This window comes from Calidris pugnax, unplaced genomic scaffold (genome assembly GCF_001431845.1).
Source record: "Calidris pugnax isolate Ruff unplaced genomic scaffold, ASM143184v1 scaffold103, whole genome shotgun sequence".
Classification (NCBI taxonomy): domain Eukaryota; kingdom Metazoa; phylum Chordata; class Aves; order Charadriiformes; family Scolopacidae; genus Calidris; species Calidris pugnax.
In genome coordinates, this window is record NW_015090990.1 from 6,704,297 (window position 1) to 6,721,271 (window position 16,975).

At 38.0% G+C, this 16,975-nt stretch overlaps 1 protein-coding gene across 1 annotated transcript in view; it reads left to right on the plus strand.

The window, feature by feature from the left end:
• Window positions 1-16,975, plus strand: part of XIRP2 (xin actin binding repeat containing 2) — a 45,388-nt gene that overhangs the window by 24,995 nt on the left and 3,418 nt on the right. The window contains exons 4-9 of the mRNA XM_014954132.1: window positions 282-329; window positions 1,520-1,677; window positions 3,396-3,521; window positions 9,691-9,798; window positions 10,128-10,197; window positions 10,857-10,990. Coding sequence (XP_014809618.1) covers window positions 282-329; window positions 1,520-1,677; window positions 3,396-3,521; window positions 9,691-9,798; window positions 10,128-10,197; window positions 10,857-10,990 — 644 coding nt within the window. The remainder of the gene's footprint in view (window positions 1-281; window positions 330-1,519; window positions 1,678-3,395; window positions 3,522-9,690; window positions 9,799-10,127; window positions 10,198-10,856; window positions 10,991-16,975) is intronic.

The following is a 16,975-nucleotide window of genomic DNA, read 5'->3' on the forward strand; positions in this document are numbered from 1 at the left end:
TGTCTGATTTTTACCTAAGATTAGATTTGTGTGTTATGTTTGCTTGCTGTACCTGGCCCTTGAACACCTATGCCAGTGAACTAGCAGTAAGGCCAAATGTACCTTGGAATTGTTCCCTGCTTGGTGGGATACCCCTTCCCTGGCACTCTGTTCTGTGCCAGGTGAATAGACAGCTCTTTGGAAAGTCTCTTTTGCTGCTGCATTTCATTATATTAAAGGGAAAGAGTGGGTACTTCAAAAAAAATGGCCGGTTTTTTTAACTGTATCTTTTCTGTTTTCAGTCACTGCCTTAGTAAAACAATACGATAATCAAAAGGGAACCAGCTTAGGTAAGAATAAATGTTACTGACCGAGAACGTGTTTTGTAATGCACATATGTATAGCAGTATGTATTATTTCAGTCCCAGAACAAGGAGTTGGCTCTGGCAAGTGCTATACAGACTTTAGGCCTTAAAAACACCCATCAAGTTCCATCCAATACACATGGGGATAAACTAAGCACAAGCATTAAAAAATTAGGTTTTAGTGGCTTAACTAAAAATATATCTTCTTGAAGTCTTAAAACTCCCTCTGCTACCAAAAGGAAGGGAGTGTTCTCCTTACAGAAATCCAGTGTCATTCAATCCAATTTTCCATGCACTATAGAAAAACCTTGGCATGACAAGAGGAACTTCAACCCTGTAGTATTTACATGAGATGTCTTCTGTCTCTGATCACAGACAAGAGAGATTCTCACAACATACTTTTTTACCCTTTGTCTGAAACAATAAGGAAAGATACCTTTACGTTAAAATTAAGGTGTCTTTCTGGATATATAAGGAATTCTTCTAATACAGTCATATGAATGTAGAAAACAACAACGAAAAACTTCCTAGTGCTAGTAATCCTGTGCTGCTCTTTCCAGGCTACTCTGAACTGTTGTTTCCATATTCACTGTGGCTGAATTGCAGATGCTTATAGATAAGTCTATAAACTTCACACCTTGAAAAAAGGTTAAAATGTAGTTAGCAATTTAGATAAATATTTAGATAATTTTCAATAAGGTTTTAGTAGTACTAAACCAACTAAAACATACTCTAATGCAATATCTGTAAACAACTGAAATCTACTATCAACTTGGAATGGACTCTCTGTTAAGCAAATTAATATGATTATGTATACAGCTAATTAGAACATAATATATCTAATTATAATTAGTTATTTATAGTATTTTTTTTTTACAGCATTAAATAATGCAAATATAACACTATCAAGAAAAATATACTGTGCTTGCTGTTAAAATTGTATGGTTGTTTTTTTTAAAAAAGCTTTTTGTTGTTTTCCAAAAAAATTTCTCCCCATTCCAAAAACCACATGGAATTATTTTTTTCTGTACTCAGTAAGTTCTAGATTTAATATAAGACACAGTTGCCAAAAAGTTGATAATAGTGCTCTTTTCTGCTACTGCTTTTCTTTTAAGATTTGGAAAAAAGATACCTGTTTCCTTTTTAGAAAATATGATGTCTGTTTGTACTTACAGTGGGTTCTCGCAAACCCAGAAGACGACTACCTAAAGAGAGCACTCCCAGGACGGATAACACACCGCTGGATTTCCAGGAGACTGTCTCCTTGAAAGAAAGAATGGCTTTGTACAAGGCTGCTGTGTCTGAGAGAGAGAGTAGCAACCCCTTTGCTCATGTAAGATAGCAATGGTTCTTTATCTTCTTAGGTCTGCGTTTGCTTTGCATAGTGACATATCCTACATTCTTTATTTATACAAACTGACTGATGGGCCACTATGGTGATCAAAATTTGAAACCTAAATTACCAATCTACTTAGCAAACTCTGTCTCTATTGAATGAGATTTTGTGCTATATACCTGTGGTCGTTTGGACAATTCCCTTTAATTCATTGGAAGTACTGCTCTTTTTATTCCACTGTTGGACGAACCACAGTTAATGCGACCATAGAGTCACAATAGATTTGCAACACAGTTATTCTTTCAGCTCATAATGACTAAGCCCAGCAGTTTCTGCATTATTAAAAATAATAAAATCAGATTCAAATGCACATTAAGTTTAGACCTCTTGCTGATCAAACTAAAGAATCTGAAATTGCTGTATTTTGAAATAGAATCTCGATGGGACAAGGCATATTAAGAAGTATTGTTTTATAATAAAATTATTTAAAAATGGGTATGATATGAAAAATATTTAGAAAAAAGCTTTTTAAATTTTGTTTTATTCACCTCTCTCTACATTTGTATCTATAGGGATTAGGTATTTTATAGCAAAGTTTAACATCAATACCAAGTAGCACATGAACTATTTGGCTTACAGAATTTATAATCTATTAAAATAGAGCAAGACCGCTTCACTACACATTTAATTATCAGTCAGGAATTATCTGAAAATTGGGTCTTCAGATCTCAGCCAGGAAAATCAGGAAAATCTGCCTCAGTTCTGCACAAATATGACAGGATAAAAAGTGTATTTTTGCCGTATCTTAAAATCCTACCTAGAAGCTGTAGCTCAACACCCTTTTATCAGGAAACAGAGGCATTATGCTAGCTTGCTTCAGTGCCAGAATGCAAATGGTCTTTGTCTATGCTAAACTTCCAGCACGTGGGAATAACACCTTTTTCTTACTGTAAACTAGGCCAGAGTAACTCCTGTAAATCAGAGAGCATCTCTGGCAAAAGAAGGACTACATTCAGGCCAAACATGCACATTTTTCAAATACGGGTTGGCCTTTAATTCTCCAAATCCCAATGTATGTCTCCTGTGCAGTGGTTTACGAACTTGCCAGAAACAGCATTTATAATTGTCTGTCATCTGTCTGTCTTGCCAAGACAGAGTATTACATGGCTGAAAATACATGGCTGATCCCTAGAACTTCAGAGGAAACCATTGAGTCCTCAGACACTTGTTTAGGCAGAGATGAATATGCAGCTACCCCAGCAAGATCTATTTCACACTGGAGCATTTAGCAACTAGTGCTGAATAAATTCTAGATTACAAAATTCCAACAGAACTTCATAATTTGTGGGTCCTCATTTTTGGTTGATAAGTAGAAGTCCTAAAATGAGCCAATGAGATTCAACAGTTAATGTTAGCAGTACATATATATTCTGTATTTTGATGACAACACCTGAAAATAACTGGTTTATTATTGTATCTATTCTGAATGCTAATGTTAATTCATGTGTACTGTTGATAAGTAGGGTCTACAGATTACATCAGTAGAATTTGGCTATAAGAGGCTACAGACATAACCAAGTCTTTCCAAATTTTCCATTTGAAATTTAGAAGCATTATAGCATACTGTTATTAACTACTTTTTTTAAAAAAATCAGCTTGTAGAAGTACATTGTTAGTGCAAATGGAAAACAAGTGGCCTTATTTTATCACTCTAGGCAGCAGAGAAAACCAACTTCTGTACTGTGCCTGGTGGCCTGGCAGCAGTGAGGAAACAATTTGAAAAAGTGCAGATGACCTCTTCACAAAAGACCTTTGCTCATTACCAGCACAAATCTGTACAGGTAACAATAGCATTTTTAATACTAACAAAGGAGGTATGCCCTCCTAGATAGCTTGAGGAAAAAATATGACTGTTCATTTAACTGAAGAGTTTTCATTATGACTTAAATGTTTCCTTAATGTTCATACTCATAGAATTTTCTCTTTGAGATATACTACAGGAATCATGTATTTTTTTAGTGCAGATGAACACCCAATATAGCCAATACTAGACTTACAGCAAATAGATAAGCAAAGCAGATTACTACCATAGCAGTATTTTATATTGAACCTTGTCTATAAGACTGTAATTTATTATCAAGTATCATGGTGATATTTTGCATATATTGCACTTAATGTGATGTTAAGCCATTCTCTTTCAAAAGGAGTTTCCTGCTTCCATTGAATTAAATCTAATCAACTCCCCTACCCAGATCAAAAATTGCACAGAGGAACCCAGATGCTACATAAAAGCAGAACAAAGCAGCAGCTAAGTGTTAGTTTAGATAAAAGGTCTTTACATTTTATTACTTCATTAGCATATACCATGAAAAATTGTTGTAGGAGATAATGATTTTGGACTATGTGAAATCCCCTATAATAAAACACATTGCACAATCTGTCCTGTGCACTATGAAAAACAGTAATGGCACCGCAAAATGCTTAACAATCCTGCACTTCTTGGAGAGATTTTTAAGCAATATTCCTTTCCCAACTTTGTAGAACAGGACACATCAACATTCTGCCACAGGTTCATTTTAGTGTTAAGGAAATATCATCATATCTACCAGTTATCTCTCATTTGTTACACATTAATGCCAATAGCAACAATTTGCAAAAACAACGAGCAAAACTCCCATTTGTTGGGGAGAAGACATAGTTTGTTGCAGAAGTATTAAAGCATTTTTGACTAAGCAGAAAAATCCCATAGTTGTACATAAGGACACTGGAACAAAATCCTTGTTAAAAGGAAGTGCTACGCACTGTTATGCACAACTGCCATTTATCTGGATAAAGAAATGCAGAACCAGGTACAGAAATTACGTGACTTTTTCCTCTTACTCAGAGCCAAATGATTTCATTTCTGTGATGTAAAGATGTATTTTCCTTAGCCTAGGACTGTCATCTACTTCTCTACAAAGCCACTGTGATGGTTCTGTTTCTTCAACAAAGATGTGACCTCTAAGCATACTTATCCATGTATGTGCCCTCTGTGACTAGTTGAGGCGGCTCTCTCAAATCATCAGCAGAAATAGTCATGTTCATGGAAAATAAAATGACTCAAGACTATATGGAACAATCTTAAAATTTAGGTTAAATAACTTACTGTAAGACCATAAAATCCCATTTCCATCTAACTTAAGTGCACTCTCATGGAAAATGGGATTATACACTTAGGTAGTTGAAAGATTATTCAAGGTCACTGAATCAATCCCCAGGCAAAACTGAGAATCATGTAGTTTGAAGACATATCTCCATATCTGGATAAATTCAAACTATTAATCCAAGCTAAAGTAAGAAAGCAATTCTTTTTTTGAACAGTAATCTAAATACCTGAACCTTTTACTCCATATTCCATTGCTGCATAAGGAGTGTATGGCTTTTCATTCAGAATATTGACATAAAATATGCAAATAATAACTATCTATCTTTCTGTTTTTCTCAGGCAGCAGCCATCACTCATAGCTATCTTCTCTGTAAGGGAGATTGGTTCCTTGTGAAAGGTGCCATATTAACAGTAGGATGCATTAAACTCTTGTCCAGAATGGTGAGCAGCAATGAAAACTGATCACAGAATTGCCATATGCTCACAAATTCAACCGGAGTTTATTTAGAAACCTGGTCTTAATTTGACCAGTGGCATCATGAGCACCTTTCACCATCAGCTGCCAAGCTTAGATGAGGTTGTGAGCTTCAGTGTTGTTCTGCAAATGCCAGCTGGGTGTGGTTTGCTACACCAGCTCAGCCAGGTAGCTGCTGGGACACAGTCTCACTGGCCAGTATCAGAAACAAGCCATTTCTGGCAAGTGAGCTGAACCTCCTACATAGGAAGGATGAGTGGAATATAGTGACAATATATGATATTCACTCAACCATATAATATGTGTCAGGAATGACACAGGTATAGCTACACCTCCTTCATTGAGGGTCATTCCAGGCAAATTTTCTAAGATTGCTAGTGTAGCAATTGCCAACTTTCTAGCAATTGCAGAGGATAAGATTGAGTAATAGTACAATGTCAGTGAAAACCTTACCCTTTTATGTAAATCTTCCATATAGTGCTCAGACCACCCTAGTATATATATACAACTAACTAAGGCTGACATGATAGAGATGAAGTGCAGATAAGTGAAGATTTTATAGAAATTTCTGCAAGACTCTCACAGTACTGATGTGCAGATGATATTGTGGTAAGACCATAAATAGGTAAAAAAGCATAGCTTTGAGGAGGAAATGAAGATTCACACTAAGTAAATCATCAGTCAGTCATTCTATTGTTACTTATTTTGTAACCAAAGCTTTAGGCTCACAACTGACTTCCACTGCTGCCTAAAGGGAACTGCAAGTTTGTACATACTGATCATTTAGAACAGAAAGTTCTAAATATGTAAATACAAAAATAATATTATATTAGCCAACTTCCCATAGATCTTACCTGATGACCATAATGTACAGTTCAACTAAAAGCAATATGCTTCAAATGTGAGCGAGTTAAAGGCATTTCTGTGCTTGGACAAGCTTTTGGGCCATTTGATTCCCTTGAACAATACATACGTACATACATAGAACTGTATACACCTTTTATGTACATATGCATATAACATAGCATACATATTCTGAGCCTAAAAGCGATTTTATTTCTGAAAGGGAAAGTATGTTTTGTCTGTTGTCAAAACAGAAAGAAACTGCAAAAATGTGAACACCGAAAAGCAATCTTAGATCTAAAATACACAGAACAGTTACTGAAAATTCAAATCTTGCCACATTTTGCAATAAGAATTCAATCTAAATTATTGCAGCGCAGAGGCACTAAAATTGATGTATGGGCCACTAACATATAAAACGCGTGTAGCAATTACAGTTCTCTTCAGTAACAGAATCTGAATGCCTACATAAAAATGCACTTCTCTAACAAAACATATACAGACATTGTCAGATTTACATCTTTATTTTTTAAATAGTATTGTTTTAGGTTAGAATGACATATTATGCAGAGACACAACAGGCATTATAGCCCTCTGTATTAAGTATCATGCAGATATGCATGGGAAGTCCAGCAGCCCCCATAAAGGGTGACTTGAAACATTTTCAAGAGAATGGAGGGTGATGGAAGTCTGAAATAAAAATAAAATGACCATAAGAAACTGTTTGTGAGCTAGCAGCATGTTAACAATCATCCACCTGACAGTGTTTTCTGAAGCTCACTTGTTACATGGCATACAATAAGCAAAAAGTAATTGAAAGGCGATTCTTGGACCATGGGAAAAGCAACCATAATAGTTGCCTTTTCACTTCTGCCACCAAAAGTTACTTTGAGTCCTCTGTCCTCCTCTCCTGCACAGCTGGAGGGGAGCTGTTCCCTCCTGACACTGCAATGCAGGATCTGGTCGATTAAATAACCTGGATTGATTTAATAACGCACAGTATGGCAGGAATTGCGTATTCCGCAGAAACAAATAAAGGGATCAAGTTCCCACAAGCATAACCCTTAACTAGCATTACATCTAGATCATGATCTGCAGCCAGTGTCCTGCATTGGAGGCACGATTTATCCTGCTTAATAAGATAAAGAACTACTTTATCCCATGCAGACCATCAAATAATTCTACAGGATATTCTCCAAAACATGCCACAGACTCTAATGGGGTACACTAAATTAATCCTACCTACAGGATATGCTATCCAACAGTTGGCCATTACAGAGGAGAGATGAAACCACAGGTCTTCCTGCTCTCCACTTGCTTGGAATAATAAACAAGCAGGATTTTACCCTCTGTCACTGGAATTTCAATTAGCCATCTTGACAGACACACAAAACATGAGAACCTCCAAGTCCCTCTTCCTCCCTGCATGCCCAGAGCAAGGCCATGTAATTGTATTGTCAAAATCTGGCCCATAATATTTAGGCTGCATTTTAGACAGCCATAGCTGTCGCATTAAACGATTATAATCTTTTGCAATATGGCAACTACTTCATAAGCAGTACCAAAGTTACAGCAATAAAGCAGTAGTGACATTCAGATTAGATTTGCTTCCTGACTACATTAAGCCTAATTATATTCCTTTTTAATACCCCACACCATTCAAAGGACACATAATGACTATCATGAACATATTTTGTGTCTCATGAATGAGCTTTTCCAGTAATGAGAGCTTGACTTACATATCTAAAACATGCACACTAGAACAGAAAAGCTTATCTTAAATGAAAAAAGCATATATATTCATAAATATCTTGAAAAGCATATCCATATAAAATGAAAAGGCTTATTATACATATACCTACACATTCATTAAGACAGAATAGATGGGAAAATTTGCAGCACTACTTCTTCGAACTGACTCTTTTTAACTTGGTGGGGGTATGGCCTTTTCAATTTTTCAGCAGGTATGGCCCCTCACAACTGGTACACATACAGAACTTGTGAGTGTAAAGCACGCTCTGACTTGCTCTCCTCAAGCTTCACCTCACTTTGACAGTTCAAACTTTGAGGCAGATACAATTAATTTTGATACTGGTAACGTATTACTGCATTTACTGGGCCAGTAATCAGCAAATTTATTCTGCCTTCTGTTCATATGATTTTGATTCACCTTATAGTTCAAACGGATCATTTGACAGCACAGAGGTGGACCTAAAGCCCATGAAGGAGGAGCATGCTGTTTCCCTGCCACAGAACCTAAGAGCCCTGGATGCCTATTGTATGGCAGAAATTATGGGCCAGGCAGTGGATGCTCCCCTATAGTGATTCAGCAGAAATGTTAGTGGAGATGCAAGCAGTGTAAGTGTTCCTTAGTTTGAAGGGATTAAATCCCATAAATATATGCATTGTCATGGGATGACTATGGAAGAGCACTACTTTCTTCTCCTACAATTAGCTGGCTTTCAAGGAGGTGCCAGGATTTGAGATGCAGGAAGATTACAGCTCTCTGTTGCTCTAGCTGTATAGCACCAGTCTCAGAAACACAGTGCTGCCTCTATTCACATTGCATTGAACACTTGGGAAGCTCTTCCTGGAGGGACCAGAAGCTCCTTTTATTTGAAAGCTTATTATCACTAGAAACTAATAGGCAAGCTTCCTTCTTACAAAGGAAGAAAAAATTTGATTTTACACGAGTGAAATTACATGTTAAATGTCTCTGTGTGCACGCTCATATGCAAGACAGAGGAAGCACAGAAGAGATACCTTAATAATATCAATCCTTAGGATTTATTTCTTCTAATCATTAAATCTCAAAGTAGTCAATGGACACAGGTAACACAATGTATCACAGGTTCCGTGACAGGCTTTAAATAAGAAAACAAATCACTGCCAGAATTTGGAGCTGAACTAAACATAGATAACCTCAGAAATTTGTTTATGTGGACATCTCAGACAGTGCTTTAAACTCTCACTGATGTGCTCTGTCTACTACACTGCAGTTACCAGACTTGTAGATACAATGCTAGCCTGTATATTTTATAGGATATTTCGGTTAGCCTATAGGCCATATTTTTCACAACTGCAATTCAGCATAATTTTTGCACCAGAAGGGCTGTATAAAGCATATGCACAAAGTCAGCATCTCTTCAATAGACATATTATTATACTTCCTTTTGCTAATAGGTAACAAGTTAATAGGTAACAGCATGTAAAGCCAGAAGCAGTCTTCCTAGTCACCTTCATCCCTTTCCAGTCTAATTATACATCGTACGAATTCATGCACCTTTCCATATCTGCTGGTCAAAATCTGGCTGCAGTAACAGAAATTACTTGATATCTTATCTGTTATAAAAAAGCCTGATCTAATTTTTATGGCAACAAATATAAATCAAAATAACAACAATATTCTGCTGTGAAATGAGTGTTCTAGTTACACCACTTATATTAGAATTTATTTGTGAAAGCCCTTCATAGAAAAAAAAAAAAAGAGAGAGAAATGTAATTTACTGTTAGCTGCTAAAGTGCAATTATTTTTATTTGTATTTAGGAAAAGTCAAGTAGCAGGCAGTACACAGTATCAAGCAGCACCAGCGAAGCTGAATGCAATGAAATGACCTCCAAAGAAAGTCAAATGGAAGCCTCTCAAACACAAGAGGTAACTACATCACTTAATAATTATGTCATTGGACAGTTATACTGAGAAGTTGATACATACCTGCTTTGTTTCTTCCTCCTTTACCACTTGGTACAGCAAGATCTGAATGTTCTGCTGATAGCCTCCCTCATTAGGCAGTGCATAATATTTTTTAAAGATGTTTTACTAAGTGCTCTTAATTTATTATTGTTTTAACATGGTAATTAATCAGGTTTCCCATTCATATTTTTCTTTTTTGCAACATTTTAAATACAGAAGTATTGCAGAAGTATGTCAAATTCTTACATATTGCACTAAATCCTGTAGTAAAGTGAAGGTTTTGTGCACAGGTTTCTCATCGCGAGCAAGTTAATCAGATAAAAATGGTTTCTACGTTCACTCAGCACACTGATGAAACAGGTAAGAAGTGGCATTACAATAAAGGCTCACAAACAAACAGTGGCAAATGTCTTTACTCACACAAGTGTACGGCTTTTAGCATACAAACATGAAAATGCACATTGCTCTGAATTCTCAGCAAAGCACATTCATTGACTTCAACGGGACTTGTAAGAAACAAGTTTAGAATTTGGTATAGAGAGATATCTTTTGCATAAGGAGGTAGTTTTAAATATGTGCTCAGTTGCTTGAAAGAACTGGGGACTTGAAGAATTGTCTAAAAACACAGGGAAACATGAGTCTATGTATATACACAATTGTGGATGAGAAAGGCTCAATTTGTATCTGATCTGACTAGCCCTGCAGAATATGACCACAGCTGCTGAAGCTGCTGCAGTTTAGTCCTGTATTAGAATTCACGCATCGTATTCACCCAAAGACCCCAGCCCTGCCACACCACTCTGGTGTGGCAAAACAGTAGGACAGAACTTGTCCCTCAACAACCATTCTGTCATTCTCTCTATGGATTTCTGTTCATGATCAAGTGACTCTCTAGACTTCTGCAAGGCTAAGTACAATTTTTCTAATATAATAATGTTTTATAATTCACTGATAAGGTCAATTTCACAAAAAGTAGGGTGGAGGAAAAATAATGTTTTTTGTTCTTCTTCCCATTGCAGAAATCAATGCAGCTCAGAACGATGAGCTCCCAAAGACTGTAACACAGATTTTAAAAGAGCAGATCGAAAGGACAGCCCAGGAAAAGGCTGTTCATTCTGACAGAGAGACTGCAACACCTGCAAAAGAAGTAAAGGTCTGTGCTTTTAATAAGGGGGATCTTTCTTTATGCAAATTAGAAGTGGTGAGGTTAAGACATTAGTCTGTCATGTAGTCTGATTTTCTGTTTTGACTGATTGTGATTAAATATGTAACCTATGATGGGAATACATAGACTTCAGGAATTAAGTGCACATATGTAACATGAAGTGCATTGGAAGGCTCAACAAGTATTTACAGTATGTGACAAACACAATTAAAAGTAGACCTTTATAAAAACTTTTGCATTCCTGTCCTCCTCTGCTGAATACAGTCTCCTCTTTCCTTGTTTTGAATCTGTAAATATGTATCATTTCTGACACCACAGATTCTCAGAAGCATAGAAAATGTCACTTTCAGAAGAAATGAAAATGAGCATAAGCCACGGCATAACTTTACATTATGCTTATAATGCAAAGTCTGCATTTGTTGCAGCAAAAACTCCAAGACTGTTCAATCATCATTTTGCGTTTTGTATGAATTCCGCATTTCTTTTCATGGTGCAAATGGCACAGCTCTTAGTTCAAAAGATTAGTTTTATGCATTCTGAGCAATAGGTGATGGATTGTTTCTTTCCAGATCTTATTATAATCCTATTGCTTGGATCCCTGCAGAACTAGCTTTTGTGAAGAACAGAAATTTTTTTTTCTATGTTACTATACTTAAAAAAAACCACCAACAACTGTTTTCGTTCCCTAAAGTTGGAAAGTACACACCAGGAAATTGCATGGCCTTCAACAGTTAGTTCATTTTCTACTACTACTACTTCAGCAAACAGACTACAGAAACCTTCTACACCAAGTTAAAAATGGGATGGAACCGCTACTTGTGCAATGATTTGCTCCAGATTCCATGAATATGGAAGCACAGAAAAGTTCTCCGCTATGTACGCAAAAGCTCCATTGGAAATGACAGCAACTTCCCAGCCCACTGACTCCTCCAGCTCTCCAACAAAGCTCAATGTCTCCACAGATCTGTACCCAAAGCACAGCAATTTATGTGAACTAAGACATTTATACAAACATTTCCATCCACAATTAAAACACTTAGAGAAACATAATCTGAATGAGGCTTCTAATATTTTATCATGGTGTATCTGAAACACGGAATATGATGTCAGATATGCAGCAGGCTAGATATGGCTTTGCCTTCATCATTCCAATGTTTGCAAGACCAGAAAAAACAATGCTAAGAGTGGAGTGAAATCTGGAGAGGAGGGGTCCTCTCTGTAAGACAGGTCTTTGAAAGCCAGCCTTTCATTACAATCAAAGATGACCCTCCAGACACAGAAAAAGATAGAAGCATTGCAGACCAGGAAACCATTGCAGGTAAATGTTAAATATATAGCCTGGATGTTTCAGACCCAGCCTCTTGATGTACTGTGTGCATATGGCTCCAGGCTCTGCAGGAACTATATGAGCAAGGCTCTTGCACTAGTTAGAGGAGGTGTTGACAAAGTCATGTGGATGTTTGAAACACAGCCACTGGGCTCTATGAATAAAATTTGTCACGATGAGGAACAAACATCAGATGAAACTCACATCTGAGAAGTTACTAGGCTATAAAGACTCAGAGGCACATGCTAAAAGCACAGAACCCAGATAAACTTGCGCAGCTCTATCCAGTGGACATCCTTAACTTGCTGCCACAGAGGTCAGAGATGAAAGAGCTTAAAGGAAGAGTGAAGAGAAGCTTAAAGCATTTTGAACCTCAGCCATTGTCTGCTGCCAGACACAACTTTGATCAAAGACTGGAGAATGAAACTGTCCATAGAAAATACACTAAAAAGAGGCATGTCATACTCGACACCGGACGCTTGAAATGCAGCCTTTACCTGTGACCAACAAAGACTTGCTGGAAATTACACTGGTACATGGAATCTCAGTGGAGGAAAACATGAGTGGTGCTGCTCGCAAGACAAAAGAGTTAGTTGAAACACAGCCTTGCACACAGAGGATTCAGAGCACTTAAGTCCAGCTGAAACATCACCACAAAAATCAAACAAGCAAGATCAAGGTTCTGCACAAGATGCAGCAGCCCCTGTAACACCACAGCAAAATGCACTTTCTGATTCTGAATTTGATGACAATGATAAGTAAGTAGTACAAAAAAACAACATAGGAATTCAAATAGTTCTCCATGAAGACAAGAAGGCTGAGAAGATGAAGATGCAGGAATTGTTGTGAAACTGTCTAGCTACTATCACTTCCACCATTATGAGGATTAATGCTATGAGAGCTATCCTGAAGAATTATATAGAGCAAAACAAAAATAAAAATAGGTACTAAAAAGATATTAAAATTAAAATAGCATTACCATTGTATTTGAGAAATAGTAACATGCTAGAAAATGTATACAGAATGCACCTGACCACTCATGGTTAAAATTAATGCAACATCCTCTTAAATGAGGTAAAATGTTGCCTGTATAAAATAATTATTGAGATAAAATAATGGTCATGTTTTGGGCACATCTGGTTTTAGTTTATTAAAGCACAAGATGTGACTTAAGACAAAACAAACTACATTTCAGTAAGTTTCCTGTTTGAGTAAAATTACTGAAACTGTTAACAAATTAACATGCAATTTTAAAAATTTTTCTGCCATTTCCTGCTCAGTGATTTTACCAGTTCATATACCCCTAGTCTGAATTAAGGCAGCAAACCCATTTGCCTGATGCCAGAGTCCGGGTTTCACATCACTAAGGAGGGGAGCCAATGTCCCTCAAAAAACTGAGCCTGTTATTTTTTCATATTGAAATAAATTTTTTAAATATATGGAGTATGTGAATATTTATAGATGAATATGAAGTAAACGTTGAAAATAAAACATGCCTTCTTTCTCATGGTGCATGCGTTACTTGAAAATTATATTAAAATTGTATTTAGATTGCAAAATTATGCATTTGAAACTTAGTGTTCTCCTTTTGTGCATCAATTCTGGGCAAGGAGTAGGGATGGGATCCTGTCAGAAAACCAGATGTTACCACAGCTTTAGCCATTTGAAATACGTGAACAGAATGCTGATGCTTGAACAGCAATGAAAATGGCAGAACAAAGCTAAATACTCCCATACCTGCATAACTCCTAAGCAGAAAGCTCTGCTTCGGGTTTCCCAACTCTGCACTGAGAAGGATGCTACCTCTGTTCATGTTAGGAGGAGAATCAAACATGAGTAGCTTGCTATCCTTTAAAATGAGGCACGGTCTGGCAGTGGTCAAACAAAATACTTTATGTGGTGCATTGGCCCTGGCTGGCAGCTAAGTCCACACTGTGTTTTTGAGTGCTCACTCAACTCACTCCCCCACAGTGGGATAGGAGAAAGAATCAGAAGAGCAAAAAGCAAGAAAACCTGTGGGTGGAGGTAGAGACAGTTTAATAGGTGAAGCAAAACTGGGGTGCAAGCAAAGCAAAATAAGGAATTGATTCACTACTTCCCATCAGCAGGCAGATGTTTAGCCACTTCCTGGAAAGCAAGGCCTCCACATGGACAACAGTTACTTGGGAAGACAAATGCCAAAGCTCTGAATGTCCCCTCTTCCTCCTCCTTTCTCTCAGATTTTATTGCTGAGCATGACCTCTAGTTATGTCCTCTCTCAATTTCTTGTGCATCCCCAGCCTACTCAGGAGGAGGGTTAGAGTGGGAGGAAGAAAAGTGCAAGAGCTATTCCGCAATAGCTAAAATATCAGCATGTTACCAACACTTCAGCCACAAATCCAAAACGTAGTACCATATGAGCTGCTATGAAGAAAATTAACTGCATCCCAGACAGACTCAGTATACTTAAGCATGTTAAAAGTGAGTAGAAATACCCAGTACAAGTAGAATACTGAATTCTCTATATGATCAAAACTCTGGATTTCATTTTGGATCTCAGCTGTCTGGTAAATATTGATGATCTCAAATAGTAGGCCAGCCTTTCCCCCAGTGGTTTTGTACGACTGTTCACATGTGGTAGGTTGACCTGTCAGACCCCCATCCAGCCACTCTCTCAGGCCCCCTCCTCAACAAGACAGGAAGAGAAAACAAGATGAAAAAGCTCACGGAACAAAATAAAGACAGGGAGATCACTTACCAATTACTTTCACAGGCAAAACAGACTTGCCTTGGGGAAAACTAATTTAATTTATTGCCAATTAAAATTATTTAGATGAAATTAAATAAATTTAGATGGTGAGAAATGAAGAAAAAGATAAAACACTTGTCCTCTTTGCCCCCTTTTTACCAGGCTCAACTTTACGCCTTCACTCCTAACTCTTCCACCTCCTCCCCCTGCGCCAGCAGCACAGAGAGGATGGGGAACAGGGGGCTTGGGTCAGTCCATACTTGGTCCTCCCTGCTGCTCCTTCCTCCTTACACTTTTCCCCTGCTCCACTGTGGGTTTTCCACAGGCCATAGCTCCTTCTGGGAATACCCACCTGCTCCAGTGTGGTGTCCACAGGCTGCAGCACAGACATCTGCTCTGGTGTGATCCTCTCTCCACAGGCTACAGGGGAATGTCTGCTCCCCTGGAAAATGTCTTCTGCGACGCCTCCTCCCCTCCTTCTCTGATCTAGGTATTCACAGGGCTGTTTCTCACACTTTTTTCCCTCAGTCCTCACTGCATGTGCAGCATTTCGCCCTTTCTTGAAAACGTTCTTCCCAGAGATGCCGCCATTTTGGCCGTGGGGCCCAGCCGTGCCCTGGGGTGGGTCTCTCTGAGGCGGCTGGACCCAGCCGTAAGCCCCACGGGGCAGTCCCGGCCTCTCCTCACAGAGGCTGCCCCCGCAGCCCCCAGCTACCAAAAGCTTCCCACTGACACCCAGTACATGATTAATTTTCATGAAGATGGATATTGGCTCCACAATTCAACCCTAGAAGTTGCTTTGGGATAAACCTCCTTTACATTCCCTCATTTCCTTCGTTTGTCTCTTCTCTTGACTGTTGCCTTCTGAGACAGCTTTCCAGGAGACACCTCACCTTTATTTCCCCTCCCAATTACCTCATCCCTTTCTGTGTCCCAAAGCTTGTGCCTTTCCTCCCTCTTTACAATTAGAACACTTGCCTAACGAGGAACATTAAGCCGAGTCCTTCCGTTTGGCTCACGCCGCTGGCCACAAGCAGCCCGTGCCCAGTGAGGCGGGGGACACGTCGGGCACACCGCACCCCACACGCCTCCCGGCCTCTGGCCTCCACCCACTTAGAGACTGCATTGAGGCTACATTTGAGGCTTTCTGCTTCATGACCAACAGTTCTTTGGGGAATTTTTGGTTTTGCTGGTGGTTTATTCTTTTTTGCAAGTTCTACATAATTTTGAAGATATTTAATTTCTCTTTCAGCATTTTTCACAGATCTCATTATGGGCACTAAAGCTGTAGTTACAAAATCTGCGTCACTTTCTGTCTTGATTTGTGAATTACTGTAAAATCAATACCAGCAAGCAAAACAAAACCAGACAGAATGCTGAAAAGGGCCAAATTTTCTGCTGATCTCAAGGGGCCTTACTATTGTCAATGGGGATATATTTATCCAAGCAATTATTTGCTCCACCCTATTTGTATTTGTCTGCTAGTACAATTTTCTTAGCAACTCAGAAATCAAGACAGAATAGCAGCATGTATTTTTCCAAGCCCAACAGATTATCCATTATTTCCTTCTGTCCCTTATTGTTACGAAATAAACTTTATATTCATGCCTTGTACTTTACAGAAAACTAGTTTCCTTTATTATTAATTATATTTCAAAAAATAAAGGATTTTATATAGTTAGCTAATATAATTGTAGCTAACAAAGTATCGGGTCTGAACATGAAAACTGTAAAAATCACAAATAATTATGTCCACAGCATATCTGGACCATATGAGTGTATAGTCTGCAGGTTCACAAAGAAGTGGCGCTCCTTGATGTGCTTTTGGCATGATTAAGTAAAACTTCCTCATCAGAATTTCAAACATCTGCCCCTTGTTTATTGATCTCTAAATCACATTGTAGATGTATACATACAT